Consider the following 23,333-nt stretch of genomic DNA (forward strand, 5'->3'; position numbering starts at 1 on the left):
AAAGCAGCTACATACTTATCAATGAAAGCATTTTAGTTCTGACATAAGGATGTTTTCTCTTCCTGATGAAAAGGAAACAAAAGTGATAAAATCCACCATTGTTCTCAGTTTCAACTGCAGAGAAGGTATGGCTATCTTGTTTAATCCACTCAGAAGAGAAGCTGCTAGGTCAGGTGCAGATATGTGTTAATATGCTTTTTCAATGTCATAACTACCTCATAACTTTGTGCTAAAAATGGAAAAACTCGTTAGAATATATAGGGTGCTTTTATCTTAAATCTCAGTTTAACACAATAGTGGAACTGTCAATGTGTAGCTTAAAAGCATATATTGTTGTTTCATGAATAATAATTTATCCTATAAAATGGGCTGGTTTCTTAACAAACTTAAAAGGGAACATTAGGCATAAATCCATTTTTAAGTTAGAGGTTTGCACTTAGTGCTTGGAAAAGACTCTGTTTATGTACCTATCTGCCAGAGGTTCCAGGTAGGATTTAATGATACCATTATCTTTTCCCTTTACAGGTCCTTCAGTCTGGGAGACTATGAGGGAGCCTCTGCACCCAGGGAAAATGTTACCCTTTACTGGGGGGAAGGGTAAACCAGTAGGGAATACAGTACAATCCCAACCCTACTGGGAGGGGCGGGAGGGAGGTGTTGCCGTCACTGTATTAAGTCGATGTTGGGAAATGTTTTAACATCTGGAGCCTTTGTGGGTGGAAATCTGTCTCCTATTACACCTCTGCACTGGATGTGAAGAAGAAAAAAAAAAAGAATCTAGTCACAAAACAGCACATTCTGGAATATTGTGGGGATTTGTACCAAAATAAGAAACCATATAATTGAACCATAGGGATACGTAAAGAGGAAAAATATTTTGCGCACAATAAAGGAAACCTAAGAATGGGGGTCACAAACAGTAAAAGGCTTTCTTTTTTGTTTTCTGTTTTTTTAAGTAAGGGTTTTCTACATTATTTCATCCTGCTTGGGGATTCCTAGATATTTGCATGTTAATGAAGAACTACACAAACGAAGTTAGTACAGTTAAAATGCAGCTTGTGTCTGTATTAGGAACAGGCACTTGCAGTGTACTGTATAGAAACCCCATCATAAAATAATAAAGGTTAACTTGGACAAAATGAAGCAACCTGCAAGCTGCCAAATAAGTCACTCCTTTCATTTTTGGGGTAAGGAGAGGTACACTGCAAAGGAAAGATTGACATCTTAATTTTTACGTTAAGAGAAACAACCAAGGTAGTGGATATGATTTTATTATTGTACTTTGTTAGTTTTGATTTCTAGAGTAAGGCATTATTCCTAACTTGCAGTTTAAGGTTCAGGCATGCGTTCTGGCTCATAGTGATCAGAAGTAATTTTAATTAGTGGGAAAGTAGCATGCTTGCATCACATAGAGTGAAATTGGTATACATTTACCTATGTTGCGCCAGTTTTGTGTTGCAGTTTACCAATTCAATATAGCCCTGCATTTAAAATTCCTTTCTAAGATTCAGTGGAATTTATTTTTATTAAGAATATAGATATAAAGTACTGTAGTTAACAATTAGGCCTTGAAATACCTTTTTAGGATCTTTTAAGATTAAGATTGATATTGTATTGTGTGTAACCTGCACAATGTGGAAAGCTGATATAGCTGTGCAAAATATTTGCCTCTGTGCTGTCAGTGTGATGTGCTTTCTGCATGGTTATATACTAGTGATTTTATCAGAATCTCTAAAATGAGTTACATGGTAAGACCTGTTAAAGGCTGCATAAATGTTAGTTGGCACGTAAAGACAATTGTAGAAGTTGATGACAAGATTGCTATATTTGTGTTTATTCCCACTCAACATATTATCTTCTATGCTTTCTTTTTGTTCAAAGCATGATCTTAGAGATGTTTAGTTAATGGATGTAATGCAGGGTATCTACACTGTATCGGCGCATGTTGGTGGCCCTTTGTGATGTAGTTAAATGCACAAGGGTGCAAGTTTAAAGCTACAGAGTGAAAGTTGGTTTGGATCCTCTTCATTTCATTTGTTTAGCTTTTCTGTTGTGTTTTTTTTTTTCTCTACTTACATGTATTCCTGTGAATAAATCCTTGTTAAGTTAACGCTTTACTTTTCCTTCCATGTGTATTTTCTTATGTACTGTGAATGTGAAATCCTAACTGGTACACTTGATCTTGTGTCCATCTGAAAGTGGCAAGTCTTTATTAATTTAGATTGCCTAAAGAGTATCCCATGATGATAAAGGAAAATGGAGAGATTTTTTTAGCTCTGCTGGTCAGAGGTGAAGCCACACCTTTCCATTTTTCAAGTGCTGCATTATTAATCTGCAAAACAAAATTAAGCCATAACAGCCTTTTTGTAGATTTAGTTTCTCACCTTTGCATTGCAGAACGGATACTGGATAACAGTTTTTGGTTTAGTTGGTGTTTTCTGGTTTGTTTTTATTTTGGTTTTTTGGGGTATTTTGGGGTTTTTTTGTGTTTGTTTTCTTTGTTTGTTTGTTTTCTTTTATTTTTTTCTTTAGTTGGTTGGTTTTGGGGAGTGTATTTTGGAGGGTCTTGTGGGGCGTTGTGGGGTTTTTTTGTTTTGGCTTGGTTTTTTTTTTTCCTTTGTTTTCATTTGGGACTTGGGTTTTCTTTTTGTTGTTGTTTTTTGGTTCAGTTTTGGTTTTGTTTGGTTTAAAGTTTTTTTTGTTGGGGCTTTTTTAAGAACTTGCTCTACTTTGCATGGTTCTGTTCTTTGACTGTTGAATGATTTAGCTTTTGCACTGAAGTTTGAGCTGTATGAGAGTGAACTTAAAAATGCTGTTTAAAGAGTTTAGACCTTTTTTTTTTCAGTGCATGATCACATGCATGTTTTATGTCCTGTCCCCATCCCCTGTCTCCCCTCCCCCCCCAATTTTTTTTGGCTTTGCAAATTTTAGTGGATTATGCCTGAAGCATAGTTTGAACATGTACTGTATGAAATATATTTGATAATACCAGTACATAGTATTCATTCAATTTAAACAAAATTGCATGTGATAACTTGCTTTCAAGTTACATTACTTTGATAGCAAACCAAAAATACCTTCTCAACTAATAACTCTGATATGAATTAGTAAATTTCAATTTAAAAACTTTAATTTCTAAGAGAACATCCCTGCCCAACATTTAGCAAGGTGGGATATTGTTTTAGACCCAAACTTGCTTTAATTTTAAGTGTGTTTGAACATTAAGGAAGAGTTTCAGAGAAATGAAATTAAAAAATTTTGTAGAATAGAAAATCTACCCAAATCATACAGTAGCATAACAACTAAAATCTGGGTTTAACTAAACTTTTTAATTTCAGAAAGCCCCTTTAACCAAATAAACCACTCCACCTCACCTTAGATTAGCTTAGGATGCCACTTTTGTACATATTTGTTTTAATACATACCTGTACAGATGTGAACTGATCTGTTACGACAACAAGGAAAATAATTTATAAGGTCAGGAATAAGTAGTACAGGAATAAACAAAATAGTGTGTTGTATCAATAAGTTGTCTCATGGTATATTTTAAATCAAATAAACCATATTCCTAATGCATAATATAGTGCAGAGATTTGCAGAATCCTTTTAGGGTGTAATGTGAGGTAAGAGAAGTTCTGAAACAGCATTAATATTTAAAACTGAATTATTGCATCATGGGATATATAAAAAGCATCTTAATTCTTGTGGTGTAGTCTTGACAGTTCTTGAATGTTGACTGAATGTTCTGGTAGAATTGTGAGTTTGTCTTTGTTACATTCCAGTGTTTCTGCCTCTTGGCATGCTAAAAGCACGGCTTACTTCATTTGCTCCTTACACACTGAAAAAGTGCTGTTAGTGTGCTAAACTACAGAAATAGCCGCTGCTATGTAATGGTGTAGATTTTCTACTTGAATAATTTTGTTGTAGGAACCTCAGGAGGTCAGTGTTTACTGTTTTTATATATGCCTTTTTCCTGTTTTGAGTTTCCCTTTTTGAAGGATTCTGAGAGTGAAAAAAAGCTGCTGATCAACCTAAGTTGGTAACAGAAAGTGTATTTAAAATCCTTATAAATGCATCTTTTTGGCAGTTCAAAATTGCTGTTAAATTAGTCTTAAGTGAAGTTCAATATTAAATTTTTTTCATAACACAGTCAGGAAACTGCTCATGTCATTTTGGAAAACAGATTAGATTAGTTCATTATTTTAACTAGTTCAAGCAAAAGTAATCAGTTTTGTATGTTTTTTCCAGAGCTTAATTATTTTCTTAATCAGTGAGTATGTATATATTTAAATTGTAAGAACTAACTCTTATGCTTTAGTTCATTGCTTCTTGAAGCTTGTACTCAAAAATCACTTTTAGAAGAATAGGTTAAAATTTGTAATCATTATAATTTTTAAAAGTTATGAAGTAGCATAAATTTTGTGACTAATAATATTGATACACACTGTGATTTTTGGGGTTTTAGGACTTTCATGTTAGCATCAGTCTTAATTACTTAAACTGCACATATTGTATAATAGTAAAATGTATATTTTAAAGCTTCAAGTGGCTTTCCTCAAGCAAAACTCAATGCTACTTAGAAATATTCAAATACTAGCTTTATCTCAGGTGAATACTCTTGTACCCTTTTTGTTCAGAACACATGCTTATAAAAATGTGTTGTAATTTTATCAGTTTATGTATTTCATTTAGGCATCTCTCCTCTCTTAAACTTACCCTAAATTAACCTTCTACTGTAGGACATAATGACTTTTGCTTCACCTATATTATTCATATTGAATGTATTAACACATAAGGTGCGAAAACATTCTTCCCTTAAGGAGAATGCATTCATATTCAAACAACCGAAATATTTATTAAAAAATGCTTTAAATGCAACATTAAATTGGAAATCTTTTGTTTCAGATATTTTCAAGGAAAAAAGTTATAACTTAACACTAACTGCTTCCATACTATCTCTTTCATAAGGATGACAGCAAACTTTTATATAGGGTCTAAAGTGTGACTCTTTATTTTAGATGAAGGTTAAACCCTACAGTGAAATGGCAAAATATCCTGCAGTTAATCTCAGATAGATGCTGATGTAGTTTGTACACATAATTGTTATATTACATAACCTCACCTTAAATAAATTGAGCTTGTTCAGTAGCTATGTATTTCACTCACCTATGCATTCTCCAGGATGATTTGTATCCATCAGTCTCTATATTCTCCAGTAGAAACTACACTTTGTCTGCCGCTGATGCTTGCTCTTTGCACTTAACGGTTGGAGCAGGCCAGTTTTAAATTGGGAACTGAGGCAAGTACTCTTGTTACTTGCCTTGTATATCTCCTAAAATAGTGATATTCACTCACTTGAATGTATGTAATGAGGGAAGTTTGAAATTGCTCTATAGGATGAATCCCTGTGTGGTGTTACAGTATGCTTTAAGTAAGCCAAATCCACATCTCAAAGAATTCAGCACTTACAGTAAGTATCATTTTTCTATAACTTGCTATGTTGTGCTACTTTTTCTTTAGGCATCTATTTCCTTATTTCAAGTGAGCAACAAAGTACCAAGGTTTGCATGTTTTTTGTGAGGACAGCAATGAGAATAAAAAGGAGGTTTATTTTGGCTGTTAAAATCTGCAGTGTAGTATCTTTTTTTGTGGAAAGAGATAGATAGTTATGTTGTACATTGTCTGACTTAGTGATACTTATAGAGACTTCTAAAATTTTTAATTGGATGAAATACACAAAATAGTTTTGAATGAAGGGAGACCAGATCTTTCTGCTGACAACTTAGGTTGTATAAGTTTTGCTTGAAAGCTTTAAATCTTATGTTTCTGTATCTGCCACAATGTTGGAATGTTTCCTTCAAACATATCCTCCTGCAACCTCTCAAACTGTACTAAATTGAGTGATATTTCTTGAAGTCTGCCTGTGTGCTAACAGAACTTCATTTTAAATAGAATATGGTTTTAATTTTTGATAAGCTGCTGAATTTTAAAAGAGTTTTGGGGCCACCAAATATTTTGGATCATGCAGAGAATATATATTGTACTGTAGTAATTTTGTATTTACATTTGTATGATGTGACATAATAGATGTGAATGTTAATCACTGCTTGACTATGTTAATAAAGTTGTTGAAATATAGATGTTGCATTCCAATTTTTGATGAATGATTAAAATTTATTGTTCAATTTTTGTTTTGCCTGACCCAATAGTACACTCTTCTAATTAACATGTGTAGATACTAAAATCTCTGAATTAAGGATTTTTGTTTTATGTGAAAGAGAATGGTCTCTGCGTAATTTAATGTTAGCTTAGTTTAGATACTTCACGCTGCTTGAGAGTAGATCAGTGTATGAAAAAGGAAGTTTAAGTGGATTGAAGTTATAACCTGTTGGGTGATAACTGGTAACTGCTTTACTACAGAGAAATGCTGCGTTTACTATGTTTCTTGAAACAGTTGATACTTGCTGAGTCTGATCAAATGGAAAACAGGATAAAATTTTGTACTTATTTCCTTGGTTATCAATAATGTGAATAGTTAAACAATGAGTAAACTAGAAATGAATTAAAATTATTCAAGACCTTGAACCAAAATTTGCAGAGGTCTTAGTCTAATTTTATCTTTCATAGGATCATGGTAATACAAACTATTTAAAGAGCTGTCCTTACAGAACTTTAGGAAGTTCTATAGCTTAGAAGTCTCTAAAATATGGAACAATGGTTTCTTTCAATCCACGCATGTGGAGTTGAACATTTTATGTTCACTTCCGATATTTAACAGTTGGTCAATGGCATGTACCCAACTCAGACTCATGACATATGTCTAGAACAGATTGCTTATCTATTGATCATTTTATTGAACTTAGTCATTACACTATATAAGCAACTGACTAATACAGCAATAAAGTGCATAGTTATAAATACTGTAATAAAATTTATAGTAGAAACTAATTATTTGCACACTTGGCTGAAAGTCTGTTTAAATGAAGGACTTCCATTTCCTGAAACAAGAGAAGGCCATGGAATAGCAGTGTAGAGACCAAGCTGCTTAGCAGAAATTCCAGCTCCTGGTGGCTGAACACATCAGTGGCTGTATAGGAGGGGATTGGAGAAGTTTAGCTTACTTTCAAACAGGCATTCCCACTCACTTTATGTTCAGCATACTGCTGTCAGTAGTTTATTCAAGTCTTCTACTATCAGCTCAACACCTGATTTTAAGCTGTGGCCTCTAATTTGAGTGTGAGGTTAATTACTACCTGTATTTAAAATCATTAAAAGGCTGAAGTATGTTTTGTGTATGGGAAATGAATGTTGCAAACCTTGTGGAACAGTGCAAAAGATTGAACATAATTGTATGTCATCGTATTTCTTAAAAAAAAAAAGACATTTATAGTTGTATTCGAGTGAAGAGGCATTTCAATAGCCATAGAGTGTGTATAAAATAATTTATGTTAAGTGCTCACAGACTAGTTGTTGGTAACTTTTGTTATCCCAGAATGATTCACAGTGGAACAGACTGCTTTATAAAGACTGATCTTTCATGACATTTACCCTTGTTCTGCATAAAATGAGCAGTATTGAAACCTCTCAAAAGACATCAAAAATTAAGTAAATTAAGTAGTTTCTTATAATCCATCCAATTTAAGCAAAGCAGATCTAATTATGCTGCACATGTACTAATACATATATGTATAAGTACATGGGAGGGCATAAAAGCTATTATTTCTGAGTCACAGTTTATCGGGGAGTTTTTTTTGGTGATGTCAACCGGTCTACCAGACTTCAATTTGAATTGTGAAAATTAAAATGGATATCTTATTTCTATATCTATATATATTTTTCTTTAGATATAGGTGTCTTCACTTATGAATATTACTTTTCAAATCTTAATTTATTATTTTGAAATATATGGAAATACATATTTCCATACTTCAAAATATATTAAATAATGGAAATAAAATGTTGTTATACTGGCATTTTATATATGACAGTTTTACCTGTTTTTTCCTTTTCTTCGTGCCCCTCGGCAAAGTGAATGGTCATAAATTTCCAGTATTAAATATGCAAAGTCTTCCTGTATTTAAAGTATACAGGTTAATTTGGATGTGTAACTACTGCTGTGTTACTGTAACTTATGCCAATATTTTTAAATTTTCCATTATTTCTCTCTGCACCCTCTTTGTTTAATAGAAATTGTAGATAGAATTTTATTTCTGTGATAAATTACACAAAGGGAAGTGAGATTTATTTACCTGTCGTTTTACCCTGGACTTATTATTAAGTAATGTCTTTACAGGGTAGTGTATATTAATTTACAGTTTTCTCAAGCTATCTTATAACTTTACATCTCTGTTGGCTTACTGAGAAGTTTCTGTGACTTACAGATATAAAAACTAAAGGGTCTAAATTTTGGAAACTCAAGACCTAGTGAAGGATTCCATTTTAAAAAGGATTTTGCATGTGAACTAAACCATAAAAAATAGTGGAAAACTGGTTTACAACTAAATTTTAATGTATTTTTCTTCCTAGAAACACATCTTTCAGTATCTTCTTTTAATAAAATCATTATCTCAGATGGAGATTTTGAGTCATTTTACATGGTAGGGGTTTTTTTCCTTCTTAGTGTAATTGGTCATTGTCTTGTATATATGTTTTTCATTCTGAAATGTACATGCTCAAATAAACATTTTGGAATCACGTGTGTAAATAAATGCACCTTTTCCTTGTAGCTTTGGAAAATCACATTAACTACAGGACAAAGTAAAATTAAAGTATTCATTTTGAAAAATTCTTTACATATCTTAGCATAAGGCAGTAAGAGAGCTGCATCACTTTCTCTAGGTATACTCTGCCATAGGAATATGTAGGCAATTTTAATTTTGTTTGTCTCTATCTTCCTTATCCTTGCACACGAAACCTGTTTTCATCATTGGGCCAAAACCAGATGGAAGCCAGCTGGAACCTTAGACCATAGCTCTCAATTGTGTTGCGAGCATTCACTCCGGTAACTGTTTCCCATTCCATTAAAAAAGGCAATATTTGACACAGACAATTGCCTGATATAATAACTAGAGTTTAGTCATTCTGATTAAGACCCATAGGCATCTTGACTACTTTTGTACCTTTAAAACAAACAAGCACAAAAAAACCACAGAAAAAATAAAAACATAAAAACAACACAACAAAAAAGAAACCTCCAATGTCTTCTGTGTGAGCAGACAGGAGGCCTTCTACATTGTTACTACACATCTTCAGAAGGAGTTAGGCTTTAAGAGTTTTATTGAAGTGACAAGGACACTGAATTTCACATATTTTTTTCTGTTTGCTAAAGCTGATGGCTGCCAGTAGGTAGGCATCAGTGTGTCATGGATGTTTAGAATCAAAGGTAAGAATCATTTTCACATAGCATTACTTTTGCCCAAATGCAAGCCATTCACTGACCATCCTGTTCATACTGACATTCTGATTTTTAATGTTAGGTCTTAGTTAAGGACTTGTATAGCCAAATAATTTCACTTTTTTTCACAATATTTCATTGGCTACTTCCTACCTAGGCAGCTAAAATACCTCTCCAGACCAATATCTTTCGTTATTTCATTTATTGTCTTGCATGAACTCAATCCCAAGCAGTTGCTCTTCTCTTAGTATAGTAATACTTAAAAACTGTCGTTGGTTTATTGAGAACACAAGTACCATCTATTATATATGCTGTCCTAAGAACACTTTCTTGAGATACCACACAATCTTCTTAGCTTGGCTTCACACCCATCTGCCAATTACCTTTTTTTTGATGTATTGTAACAAGACTGGAGAAGATTTTTGTGATCAGAACACCACCACAGCTGGTGGTGTACTATGGAGCACTGGTGCTAAGTAGTTGTACAGTCAGAGCTTGCTCTTCAAAACACTTCATGTTTCTTCTCTTTTCATTGAATTTCAGTGTATCAAATACATTAGTCTTTTTTTTCATTTAGGTTATTATTACTAGTTGACTGCAAATTAGTTGCTGCTCCAAGTGCATTGATTGACATATTTGCAGGTAAGTAAGCATGTATGTAATATTAAAAATACTAAGGTGTCAAGATTATGAGTTCAGCTAACCATTGAATGTACTCCTTTAGGGTACAGCTGCATAGTAATTATCCTGTTAATTCCCCATCTTACATAGAATATAGATTAAAAACTTCAGTGTGGTGTTACTGTAGTAATGCACCTCCTGAATATGTTAGAACTATCTCCCAGAATTTTTCATGCAGGACTGAAATGGGCAAGAAGTCAAAATGTAATCTTCAACCACTCAGCTATTCTGGTTTGTTGTTGCCAATGTTTACTAACACTTTCTGAGCCTTCCATTTGATTGATGGTTGATTTAATGAGACATGCTTTTAGCAGAAGAGTTTTAAAGGCAGACCATTAAAACCAAGTGACTCATTGTGAAACAATGCTGTTGACTTCATAACTTAAGTAATTGAGTTAATGGATGGGATACAATCAAGTCTGGTGTCCGGATCAATAGAGGTATGCAGCTAACTCTACAGTGAATCAGATGATGCAGCCTAATGGAATCCATAATTCCAGGGGTGTAGGAAACAGTGCCATTAAAAGTTGCTGTAAATCTTCAACAGAGCATGTATATTATTCTTTACTTTGAAATAACTTTGGTGAAATATTACACCAGGTTTAAAGAAATTCAGTTGATCTCTTACTGTAATAACATGGCTATGACTCTGTCAACAAATATTTTTGTTCATATAATACTTAAAAATAACATTAGAAACACCTGTCCTACCAAAAGTGTGATGTAGGCCATAATCCCAGCAGTGTTCTCTCATCAGACTACATTTTCAGTTTATGCATGTATTTCAGAAAAGGACTTAGCCTGTAATAAGATTGTCTGGGAGAATTCCCTTTGAATAAATTATATCAAGTTAGAGGTATTTGCTGCTAACTTTATAATCTCTTTTTCCAGATTTTTTTTTCCTAAGTTTTAGCAGCACTAACATTTTGCCTATGGGATCTTTTTACACTTTCTGTACAAAAAGACTGCACTAAATGTCTAGTAATGAAGGTAATGTGTAGGTCATATGCAGGTGAATTATTAAACTTCTCAGTAGTGTATGCAGGTATGCAGGTGCCATTGCTTGGTTAGAACGTAATCCTGATGGTTTTTAAATCCTACAAGGTAGCCTGACAAGTACTGACCAAACTGAAACAACTCTTGAGAAGTACTCTGCTAATAATTCACTTTGTCTTCACCTTTTTTTCCTCCACCACAGTGCTAAACAACTCGGTCTTTTTATATCCCCTTCTGCTGTTTACAGTCTTACAAATACAGCTATAGACTTTTGGGTAGTTCTTTTAGCAAAGACAATAAAGAAAGAAAATGCATTTTTCAGAGCATATTCTCAATCTAGTATATGAAATCCATATATGATATATAAAATACCTCCGTCTGCTTCTTCAGATCCTCTTTAAAGAGAAAGTGTAGTGTTAGGGTATACATTTTATCTGAATCTGTTTCTTAACTATTTTCATTTATAAGGACCTTTAAATGTCAGCTAGCTCATTGGAAATTCATTATGGCAATAAGTTACATAATAATCAGTGTTATTTTTGGTAATTGTTTGGATTATTATTGTTTTTAAGTATTTAAATTAGTATGTGCAATTAATGTATTAAGGATTTTACTGGTAATTGAATCTGGTTATTTTACCTTGAGTTTATAAATCATATTCAGATGCTTAGACATAAAACAAATTAACTTAGTTACTATAAATAAAACCAAAATACAATCTTTATTTCTGTTGAAAATAAATTAATAATAATGCTTATATAACTAGAAGCTGGAAATATGGGAGGATGAGTATGTGGAGATGCAGATGGCAAACTACACAATCAGTGATACTCTTTCTGTAAGAGGAACTGAGCTGACATGTATTCAATCCACACTAATGCCAAATGACATACTTTTTTTAAAAACTAGCATTATTTTCTGCCATGGGTAATCCAGAATGTTACTGTATTCCAGATCTGTCAGTGCCCAGAATTTGTTACTGTCTCTTTAAGACCCTGCAGCTGGAAAATGGAACTGGGGAGGGTGGTACTGTGAGCATTTTTAAAATCGATTTTTGCAGGCAGCTCAGCCTCTGACCATCTGATTTTTGCCTTGCTGACTCTTCACTTTTGCTAAGGCAGAGCTCACACTCTAGCTGCTTTTTTTTTGGCTCTTGGCTTCGTGCTATAGAGCTGAGGCTGTGTGGACAGAAGCTTTTTGGGTTTGGGTTCTCTTTTGGGTTTGGTTTTTTCTCATCTCAGAGAAGCTGCAGTTAGTGGTCTTGGTCTGCCTCAGGGTAGATTCTACCAGCAGCACCTGGACGAGGAGAGAAGACCACAAGTCACCCTAGCCCAGCTGTCCTGCCTTGTATGCCCTACCATCTCCTGCATAGAAAAGTGAACTCCTTCCATGAGTTCTAGCCCCATGATTCAGAAAATGCCAGTAGGTGCTCCAGCCATTAGGGAGATAAGCAGAGCGATGAGCAGAGGGAGAACTGGCACTCTTTTTCCCTTTGTCCATGAGACATACTCCGCTGGGAAGTGCCACCTTGTTGGGGAGGTACTCTAAGATGTAGCAATATTGTATCCAGCAATTGTTTACTGTTATTCTTTGCCTGTTGCTGTTCTGATTGTTAGTAAATTCTTTTTTTTTCACTTAGTTCTAGTCATTTGTTCCTTATCGGTGGAAAAGAGTTGGTTGAGCCTATAAGGGGGAGCAACTCATTCCAGAGTGTTTATTCTTGAATTCTTTAAAACAAGACATAAAATATAACTAGTGAACTAGTCTAGCTAAGACATCTCTTAGTTCTTCATACCCTTCCAGTGAGGTTTGTTGTGATGGTTCTTTAACCTTACACTCATTTAGATGATGAGAGGAACTGGTTTTTTTAACTATTAAAAAATCAGCAATTCAGAAAACTATTTTTATCTTCTGTGAACACTGCTGAAAATATGCAAGGAATGCTTGTTTTATTATACAGGACTCACTGTGTATTTATGGCTTTCAAAATAATGTCTCTTTCTTTCTGCCTCTGTTACAGAAGGAGAACAAAAGAATGACTGTACTAGGAGAAAAAGTCTACCTAACCTACTATCCGGTCCTTGGCAGCCAATACCTAGGGAAGAAGATAAGATTAAAGAACTGTAAATGACTATTGCAAAGTATTCTCAAAGACTTCACTAGCATGCAGATCAGGGACTTACTGAATAAGGGACATTGTCTCCATATTTAGTAATCCATTATGGATTTCTCTATGCAGAAAAATCTCAAAATGTAATCTCGATCCTGATCATGATACAGATCAAAGTTTTTTTTCTGTATAACTGTACCTATGTTGGAGCGTGCCTTCACATTAAGATTGTGCATTTCACTCAAATTTATGTGGAAAGCTGTTGAAATTCTGAGGATGGGTTTGATATTTCTGTCATGGATTCAGATTGCTGAAGAACTGCAACAGTTTCTTCACATGTAGTATAGCAGCACATAAGGGAGAACTATATATCTTTGAAAATATGCAAGACAAGAACTTTTCTGTGAAATGTAGAAGTGAACCTGAGACTCCTTCCATCATACCGTGTTAAAGGTATTTTTCTATCTGCTGTCGAATGGAAAGATTCACCTCTGCTCATGTGGCATTTATCTGTTGTCTGTCCTAGTGTACATCCTTACAGATTGCAATACATACTGCAGAATGTACTATAATAATGTCCTTTTTTTCTGGAACAGATCATAATGCAGACTGCTTACTTATATTAAGTAAAAAGAGGACTAAAGAAGTGTTCTTCAAATGTAGCCCTATGGTGTTACAAAGAGCAATGCAGAGTCCCCAGGCAGGTGCAAAAGAGAACTCCCTTATTGCAAAAACCAGATCTTTTTAAGCAGTTAGGCTTTTATCAGTTACATACTTCTGAAATACAACAAACATCATCCAACCAACCACCATGCACAGCGATGTGAACACACAATGGTTATACAACTTGTTTTTCTATCTCTGATTCAGTTAAGCCGCTCCCAGCAGCCTTTTCTACTTAGCCAACATAACAGGAGTGAGCCATGATTTTACAAGGCTTCCTTCTGTAAAGTTTTACCAATCTGCAACATTACAGCATGTTATTACTGTTTAGAATGACAGTACACATGCTCCTCTTATCAAAAGAGAGAGATCTAGATCTAATGGTCTTGGGACTTTTAAAGAAATTTGTTGGGTGAAAGGTAGAGGAGTTTTCTCTGTATTGACAACTTATCAACTTGGCATGCACTGGAACTTGGGGACAACATAGCTAGAAAGAAGGGAACTTCTAAACTCACCATGGAGCTACAGAAGCGATGGACTAAAGGTACAGCCATTTACCAAAACTGTAATACCATTTCAGAATGATGCTACTCATCCTCCATGAAAATATCTGTAGTAAAGGTAGATTAAATTCTGTAGCTTTGTAAATTTCTGAACTACATTTTTCCTAACCATTTTCTTTCATGGAAGTCTTTAATCAGCATACATTTGATACAGGTTGGTGAATTCATCAGGTTCTGAAGGATGACTTGGAAGTTCTGCTCTATGCCTTACCTAAAAACATACAGAACAAAGTACAAAAAACGTGTAAACATGAAAGAAGATGAGGTTTTTCACACCAGAACTAACAGTGTTTCCATAAGGGAGGGGAGCTTCTTAAACACCCATCTGAAAATATCACCATCTTACTTTTTCTGGCTTGGATAAAACTGTGCTGACAAAACCACAGGTCAAGCTGGGATAAAGCACTTACCACATGTTTGCATTGGGCAATGAACTGCAGCCCCTCACATTGCTACTTAGACCTGGCCCCTCTATTTTTAGTCAACAATGAAAACATAACTGCTACTTTGGGCAAGGAACCACTCTAATAAGGTAGAACAGGAACTCTTTGGAGTCCCACAAAGAGTCCAGTGGTGCTGACTGTGCAACAAAGACTCTATATATACACGCACTCGCATATATGTATACACACACACACACACATGCGCGTGTGCGCGGAAAAGGAGCACTCCAGGTACAGATTGGCCACAGGTGAAACTTGAGTGTTCTGCACCAATAATTGGCATCACCCCTCCTGGCTTATACTCTATGTTGAGTCAATGAAGGGTCTACAGACTGAACCGTTACTGAAGACCTGAATTAGTTTCTCTAGACACTGGCTTTAGATGAGGTGCATCTTGGTTAGGAGCATGCCACTGGACCTGTAAAATTCAGTGGGACAATGCTGTTAGGAGGGCAGACCATTCTTTATCAGCAAAATTCCCTGCAGGACTAGTCATTACCAAAGACCTTGCTTTCAAGGACCTTACACCACTTGGCTGGAATAAGACTTGGTTGTGAAGCCACTTCACAGAATATTCTGAGTTGGAAGGGACAGAAGGATCATCGAGTCCAACTCTTAGTTCCATAAAGGGCATCCTCAAGAATCGCATTGTGTCCTCGTGACACGTATTGTACAAACGCTTCATGAACTCCAGTCAGGCTTGGTGCTGTGACGACTTCCCTGGGGAGCCTCTACCAGTGCCCAGCCACCCTCTGGATGAAGAGCCTTCCAACAGCAGGCCTCTCGTCTCCCGCGTGCGCGGTGTCGCTAAACGTGGCCGTTCCCCGGCGCTCACCTGAGCTATCGGGGCGCGCCTTCTGCCGCCGAGCCCGCACCGCTGCGGACCCGCAGTCCCCGCCAGAGGGCGCCCGCCGCCCCCAGCGCTGCCGGGCCTGCGCAGCAGCGGCATCGGCCGAGCGCAGGCGCGGGGCCGAGCCGGGGCGGGAGCGGCGGCGGCGGCTGCTCCGTCACGGGAAGGGCGGAACGCGGCAGAGGCGCCCGTTTCCTCCGTCGCGTCTCGGCGGCTGCGGCGGCCGCGACCCAGCTCGCCGGTGGCCGGGCGGCGGAGGAAGGATGGCGTACTTCGTGGAGAACTTCTGGGTAGGGCAGCGCCGCGGGCCGGTGACGCCGCGCCGTGGGCAGAACGGGCAGGGCGCGGCGCGGGGCAGCCGCAGTCCCCGCTGCGAGAGCAGCCTCGACTCTTACGCCACCCCCGGGACTGGGCCGGGGCCTTGCGGCCGGGGGTTCGTGCCCGCTGCGCCCGTCACGGCTGGGCCGCGGTGAGAGGGGTACCTGCAGCCCGCGGCAGGGCAAGGGGACCGCCGGCCCTGCCCGCGCCGCCGTGCTCGGGCTCCGCTGCGGAGAGACCGCGGGAAGAGGGATGGGGTAGTAGGGATAGGATAGTATGGGACAGAATAGGATGGGGTGGGTTGTTGCCATGAGGCGCTGGGCCGAGAAATGCACGGACGCCCCTCTGTGCACAGGGGTTCCGGCGCTCGCAGTCAGCACGGCGCCTTGGGCTGCAGTGAGTCTTGGTGCTGTACGGGAGAACAGCACGGGCTCTCTCAGCTTCACACTTGCTCCACGCAAAGGCAGAGCCGCGCCTCGGCGCTCTGCGCTTTTGTACCGGTAGCTCGTCTCCGAGTGCCCGTGAGGAGGTAAAGCCGAGCAGCCGCCAGCTTAGGGAAACAACAGGCTTTCCAGCTTCCTTTGGACATGCAATCTTATAAGTCATCTCAGCGCAGATATCAGGTTTTTGAAGTGGGTAAATATGTATGGCTAAAAAAGTTAAATGGATTGAATTTCGTGTGAAGTGCAACTAGTTTTCATTGTGACCTTTGCTAGTTTGAAACATAAAAATAACTGTTCTTGTAGTCACCAGACTATTTACAAAGTTGCTTCTTTTTTAATTTTTTTATGTGCCTCTCTACCAAGAAGTAGCAGAAACACAGAAATTGTTATTGCTTGGGACAGAAGTGAAAAAGAGACAAAATATCTTTAGACTCATGCTTTTTCAGTTGTAACAGTTGTGCTTAAAGTTCAGGAAAAAACTAATTTCATAATTAAACTGTTCTTGAATATAAGGCATAGCTCAAGTTTATGTTTTGTTTGCAATCTTATGCTTAGTTTTGACTCCTTTGCTTTCAACATACTATTAAAATTTAATGACCCAAGATACTAGATTTGCTCTCTTGGTGTACAAACCTGCTTAATTTGAAGCCTCAATGTGGCAGATCAGTATTAGAATAACATGTGGAAGAATTTTACCTTTTATAAATATAAGATTAAAATTAATTAAAATATGCATTTTCGTTAGAAAAGCTTCTATCTTCTCCTAAGATTAAGGCAAAACAGAGGTTGTTTATTCGGCTATCACAACTGAAATTGAGCTTTTCTATTAAGCTTTGTTATGTACTGTGGTATGTTCATTTAGCTGTCTGAACATTTATGTTTTCTTTTGTTAGTAAGTCAGTTACATTGGTGAAGGCGGTGGGCCATTCCTGTATGTCCTGTTTCCATGTCTGTGTCTTCACGAATGCTTCCAGCAAGTATGAGGTGGAAGATATCTACCTCAAATTCCCCTTTCTCTCTTTCTGCTTTAAAGAGTCTCTACCTATAGCTCTGTTAGCAAAATCCCTCGTGTGGGTTACCATTGAGTGCCAAGACATGGGTAATTCTTTAGTACAGGTTTTTTTCATGCATCTGAAATGACACAAGGTAGGACAAGAAGTTTGTTTGTGTTTGTCTTGCAGTGATGACAAAGACATTAGACAGGGTCTTAACTTGCAAAGTTTGACCAAGAAATTTTTGTGATACTATAGACAGGGTTTTATTTTGTATAGAAGTAAAATTAACAGGCATAGGGAACACTCTTTCTTTCCTGCTGTGGGTGAATATTTTCCAAGATTAATTGTAATGATGGATTTGTAAAATCTGAAAGTATATCCACATACTTAGGCATGAATTATAGGTTTGTGCATTTTTAAATATTAGTCATCTTCATTTGCACTAACATTTCAGAATAAGTCATTGTTCAGAATTGCTACTGCTTTGGAGGACTTGGGAAGCAATCTGTGTAGGCTCTGAATTGTGGTGAGAAAGTTAAGATGGGAATTAGAAGATACATGAAAATGCACTGAATGCATAATGACTAAAAATAATTAAGAGAAATTTGTAAGGAGAAAAGTAGGTGGTAGTATGTAGAACTTCAGAAGGATTGTCTTGTCATTTCTTCCTTGCCCTTCTAAGTAACCCCAGACAATTTTTGGAAATATGAAATAGGATAGTTAGGCTTTTTAAAACACTGATTTAAAAATGTATCCAAAACATAATTAATATTCAATTATTTGACATAGATGCTGTCATAAACTTGAACTTGTACATTGGAAATGGAAGTCTGGATCTTGAGCTGTATGATGCTCTCTCTTGATTTAGTAATTTGCTTTAAGTAATAGGAAAAGAGATCAGAAACCTAAGGGACTCAAATGATTTCTCCAGAAAAGGGGAGTGATGTGTATGAGTGTATCAATTTCTTACACACTAATTAAGCTGCTGTTTTCCTAAATGTGCTCATGTAAACAAAACAGATCTTACCTTCTTTATTGTAAGTCTTGAAAATTTCCTCTTGCACTGCTTTAGAAAGCGTTTGAATAAATAATTGTGCACTTTGGTTTTGTTGTTAGAGGATGTAAGAAAATTGGATGAGCCTGCTATGTCTTCAGTGTCCTGTAAGAGGTCAATGAGAGATAAATAAGACTGTTTTCAGGCTGTGGAAAGCTAAAGTACAGAGACCTCTACTGTCACGTTAAAAATTTACTATCACTTTAAAAATGTAAGGTTCTGCTAATGCAGCATGACGTTCTAGAACAATTTTCCAAGCCAGGAGGATATCAGGGTATCAAAAGTTATGAACTAGTAGAACAGGCTGTAATTGGCTTTGATTCTTATGACTGAGTTTTATGCATTCAAGTCACATGTCCAAACATTCCCAACTCCTAATTAGTATTGTCATAAAACGCTGTATGCTTGCTGCTGTGTGTGTGCTACATCAAAACAATGTCAATTTAAAGGTAACACTATCATAAACCATTCAGTTAAACATAGCTGCATTTTGTCACTTCAAGTACACTGTTACTGGTATAGGAGTATAGAATGTGTTGTTTATCGTTGACTTACTGCTTTCTTAGCAGAAAATATTGCTTAAACTATGACGTTGTATTTAAACTGACCAGTGCAGGTGATTCTTCTGACATAGTTTAAAGGAATAACTACTGACAAGTCAAGAAAAATAAGCACCTTCCAAACCAGTCAGTGATTGTTTATGAATTGTTTAAAATTAACCAAATGAATTAAACTATTCAAGTTCTGTGAATAGCTGAAGCTGGTTTCTGTGTAACTCTGTGCTTGGTTACTTTGGAAGTTCTGGCATATAAAAACGTGTATAAATTGGCTTTGACAGTTTTCAGTTTTTTTTAATTGATTGCAGCTATTTTGAAAATAGCTGTGTTGAAGATTTAGGTTTTTTTCCCCAAATACTTTCTGTGGAACATAAAGGTTGGCAGCATCCCGGTTTAATAATTATAGCTTTGTGAAGAAGCTTGTTCTATTAAGGGTACGATGTACTGTCTTACAAACTTGTGAATATATGAGTGTCACAGAGGCTTGCTGTGCTGACATCTGGAGTTACATTCATACGTCTATGCAGCACTACTCTTCTGCTGGGCATACAGCTGGATGCTCTGTGCCAGGAGAGCTGTTGTGCAATATTTACTTAGTATCCTCTCTGTATGTATGCATGTAGTATGAGTTGGCATCCTTCCATCTGTTAGTTAAAAAATATTTTTATTTACCTATATATGATGGGAAATATCTGTCCTTCCTCATATGCATAGAGCTTCTCCAGAACTGATCTTTATTTGATATGTTGAAACAGGAAGCTGAAAATTGAACTTGACAGGTTGTTTTTGTGTCCGGTCTTCTCAAAACTTTCAGAACTGAAGAAGATGCATTACCTGTGTAACCATCAGGTGACTGCTTTTCTTTCACATTTCAGTGCTCTCAATTTTCTACAGCTCTTTCAGACACTCAGAAATTGAAACTTACAGATGGATAACTTTCAAAAATGTAAGACCTTAATATTGATCACATTAGTATTTTTATGTATTCAGGGCCCATTAAATTAAATTATGTTCTAGGTAGAAGGCATGGAGTACATGTTATTTATTTGAAACTGTAACAAGGATTAACAGTTTAAAGAACAGTGACAACAGTGTTTGTCAGAGCATCTAAAATGAGTTTACATAGTCCTGAATTTAGTATCTGACCAGAGTCACCATAATGTAACCATTTATTTGTAAATAAATTTGTAAAATTTGGGTAAATAGAAAATGGTGTAACAGAGTACAGCCTTTTTACACTAATAGATATTAATGTTGAACAGTTTTAATCCAAAGGAGATGGCGCTTGTACTCAAACAATTTGATTTGAAATACAGAAAATAAATGCTGCTGCAGGCTGCCTAGAAATTTCTGGCTATTTTACTAAATGCAGATTTTAAATTCAGAATTATTTTTATTGCAATAAACAAACTTATTCTTAAAAACGTGAAGTATTTTAAGTAGTTCAGTCCCACAGAGTTCCTGTAATGTGTTTCCTGTTATGCACAAGTCATGGAAATGCTGGTTTCTGACTACACATTTGCTGACAGGGCTACTTTCATTTCCATGAGGAAATCTTTGCAAACAGTTCTTGATGAAGGGAAATGGAAGGACTGGTTGCTCTTGCTTTCCATGACTTAATTTGTTTTGTATACAAAGTTGGTCAGTAATGCTTTGTTTTAGGCTTATTTAAGTGTTTACTTGTATTTGAAGTCTTGCTTTCTCTAATGGCTTGCTCTTGGAGGACATCTATGCTGTAGATACAGAAGAGATTTCTTACAGTAGTATAGAATAGGAAATTTCAGAACAAACACATTTTCTGAAGAGAGTTTTGTTAGCTCTGAGTAAGAAGGAGAAAACTGCTAATGGATTTCAGGGTAATTAAATGGTGCCTGTATAGAGAGAGGACCACTTACATTTTGCACTCATGTACACAGTTTTACATTTTTTACACGTTTTTTATTGAGTAATGACAGGATCACCCTCAACAGATAGTGGTTTACCTACAAAATGACACTCAGAATGATCTTTTAAACTGATCTTGAAGTCTGTTACCTAGAGCCTGATGTTATACATAACAGCAGAAGATTGTCTTTCTCCGCTGTGCAACTTGTGGAAGAAGAATCTGCATCTGACTTAACTGTCTGTTACATCAGTGAATGGTAATTGCTTATGAATGGGAGAGGAAGTTTTCATCAGTTCCCTCTGCTATATGCTGCATTAATTTACTTTTAAGTAGGCCAGTACTGGTCTTGCAATGATCTCAACTATCACTGTTGCCACTAGTAAGGAGCAAGTAAAAACACCCAATGAAGAAAAAATGTCTAAGACACAAAATTTCCAGGTACAGAATTCTATACAGTATGTGTGGGAAGGAGAAATGTTGAGAAAAGACAACCAAAACACACACAGTGTTGCTGGCATATGTGCATGTAAGAGGATAAATACTTGGCTTTTGTGAATTGAACAAGTTCTCCTTTTCCCACCACATACATCTGTCTCGTTAGGCTAAATACAGAGCCTTAACTCTGATTGCTGCCCCTCATGAATATAACTATGGAATGGAGTTGTGGGAAGGCTGTATAGCTTTTTCTAAAGTGGAACATCTACTTTCTGCGTTTAGCCACTGTACTTAAATTGGTTTGGCTACGTGTACGTCTCTAAACATGAGCAGAATCATCATCAGGTCAGTCATCAGAATGGTCATGTGAAGAGTTTTGAAGACTGGATTTTTGTGCTTTTAGATAGAGCCTGATACAGGTAATATATGATATACTTCCTATTATATTTACAAGTGAAGACATGTCTTTTAGGTGTGCCAGATTTAAATCAAATAGGGCCTCAAATCTGTGAGCCTGCTTTTGACTTGCTGCTTTGTTTAAACTTTATTGTCTTTTACACATAGGTTCTTAACCTCTGATAACCATTGATAGTGTATAAGAGGTGGGGCTTTCAGGGGACTCAGTTGAGGAAAGTACCTGTTCTGTTCCTCTGTCATGCTTGCTACTATTCATTGTGAAGTCAGGAAAAATAATAGAACTGATTAGAAAACCTAATTTAAGTGGAAAAATTATTTCCTTTGCAGTAACCTTCAGTTACAGTTAGAGAACAAGATAATGATGGCAGTTGGTTGTTCAGGCTCATTTCATTCTCTAAAGATTTGCATGGTTACATTTCTGGCGGTTTATCAGGAAGGCTGCAGAGGCTGGGTCACGGTTGTGCTACCCTTCCTGCATTTCTAAATTGGCAGGAAATTTGTGGAACTCCAGTGTAGAAAAGACCCCTTTAAAAGCTTCCATTATGAAAAGTTTAGAAGCAGCCTATGTTCAGCACATTTTGGTAACATGCTGGCTGAGCTGGAAGAAACACCTTAAAGCAAAGAACATTTCACAAAGGAGAATATTAGTTTTTCAGGAAGAAATGCCTAACATTTAATTGTACATGTTTACCTGTAAATTTGGGCACAGTAACAACTTCTCCAAAGTTAAATAAGCATTATATTCTGTATTCTAATTGAAAATACCAGTGAAGTCTTAATTATAATGCAGCGGCATTCAGGGTTTATATTAAGTAACTACCTAAAGTTAATAAGTTAGTGCACTAGTATTCAGAGTTATTGTGGGCTTTAAACTACAAAGAAAAATGTTTAAATAGGGGTGAAAAGAGAAAGAAACTAGACTGGTATTTGAGTATGACTGCATTTAAATAAAGTTAAATTTTTACTGATTGGTGTTCTTATCTTTCTTTTACTTTCCAAGTTTGCAAAAGCCTTACTCTGAGAGTCCTTTTAGAGTTTGCTGTATTTTCATGTGTTCTGTTTAGTTTTGTTTGTACTTTTTATAGACTGTAATTGCACTTACACCAAACTAATCTGAATTTTGGTGCACCTTTTCAGATTATGGCTTACTGCAACTATGGAAATTGTGATTTTTAAGGTGGTTTTTTTTCTTTGGTTTTGTTTTTCCCAGTGCATGGAAGAAGTAAAGCAAATAATACAGATTAGTAATCTGTATCAAATTACCTTCAGTTATCTATTATTTGTAAATTATGTGTCTCTCTATGGTGTCCTTTAAGACAACTTGAAACTTAGTGAAAGTGGTCTTAATACCACAGCTGCTGTGAAGTTTTTCCATCCACCCATGACTACTCCTTATTTAAGACGGCAGATACATGCATGCCTTCTCCTCCTAGCCCCCCCTCTTCTGCTGAGCAATACAACTTGTTTGTTTCCTTGCAGTGGTCTGGATCAGTGATTCTCAGTTTTATTTGCCAACTTTATTTTTCAGC

General features: G+C 36.6%; 2 protein-coding genes across 7 annotated transcripts in view; both read left to right on the forward strand.

Moving 5' to 3' along the window:
• The window catches only part of TNPO1 (transportin 1), a 73,362-nt gene extending 67,224 nt beyond the window's left edge, over positions 1-6,138 (forward strand). For all 4 annotated transcript variants that reach the window (XM_050986642.1, XM_050986643.1, XM_050986641.1 and 1 more), the window contains exon 25: positions 526-6,138. The gene's annotated coding sequence lies outside the window, so the exon portion shown is untranslated. The remainder of the gene's footprint in view (positions 1-525) is intronic.
• A 9,682-nt stretch (positions 6,139-15,820) lies between these two features.
• The window catches only part of FCHO2 (FCH and mu domain containing endocytic adaptor 2), an 83,281-nt gene continuing 75,768 nt past the window's right edge, over positions 15,821-23,333 (forward strand). For all 3 annotated transcript variants that reach the window (XM_050986492.1, XM_050986493.1, XM_050986494.1), the window contains exon 1: positions 15,821-15,990. In XM_050986492.1, coding sequence (XP_050842449.1) covers positions 15,964-15,990 — 27 coding nt within the window. In that variant the 5' untranslated portion in view covers positions 15,821-15,963. The remainder of the gene's footprint in view (positions 15,991-23,333) is intronic.

This window comes from Serinus canaria, chromosome Z (genome assembly GCF_022539315.1).
Source record: "Serinus canaria isolate serCan28SL12 chromosome Z, serCan2020, whole genome shotgun sequence".
NCBI lineage: Eukaryota > Metazoa > Chordata > Aves > Passeriformes > Fringillidae > Serinus > Serinus canaria.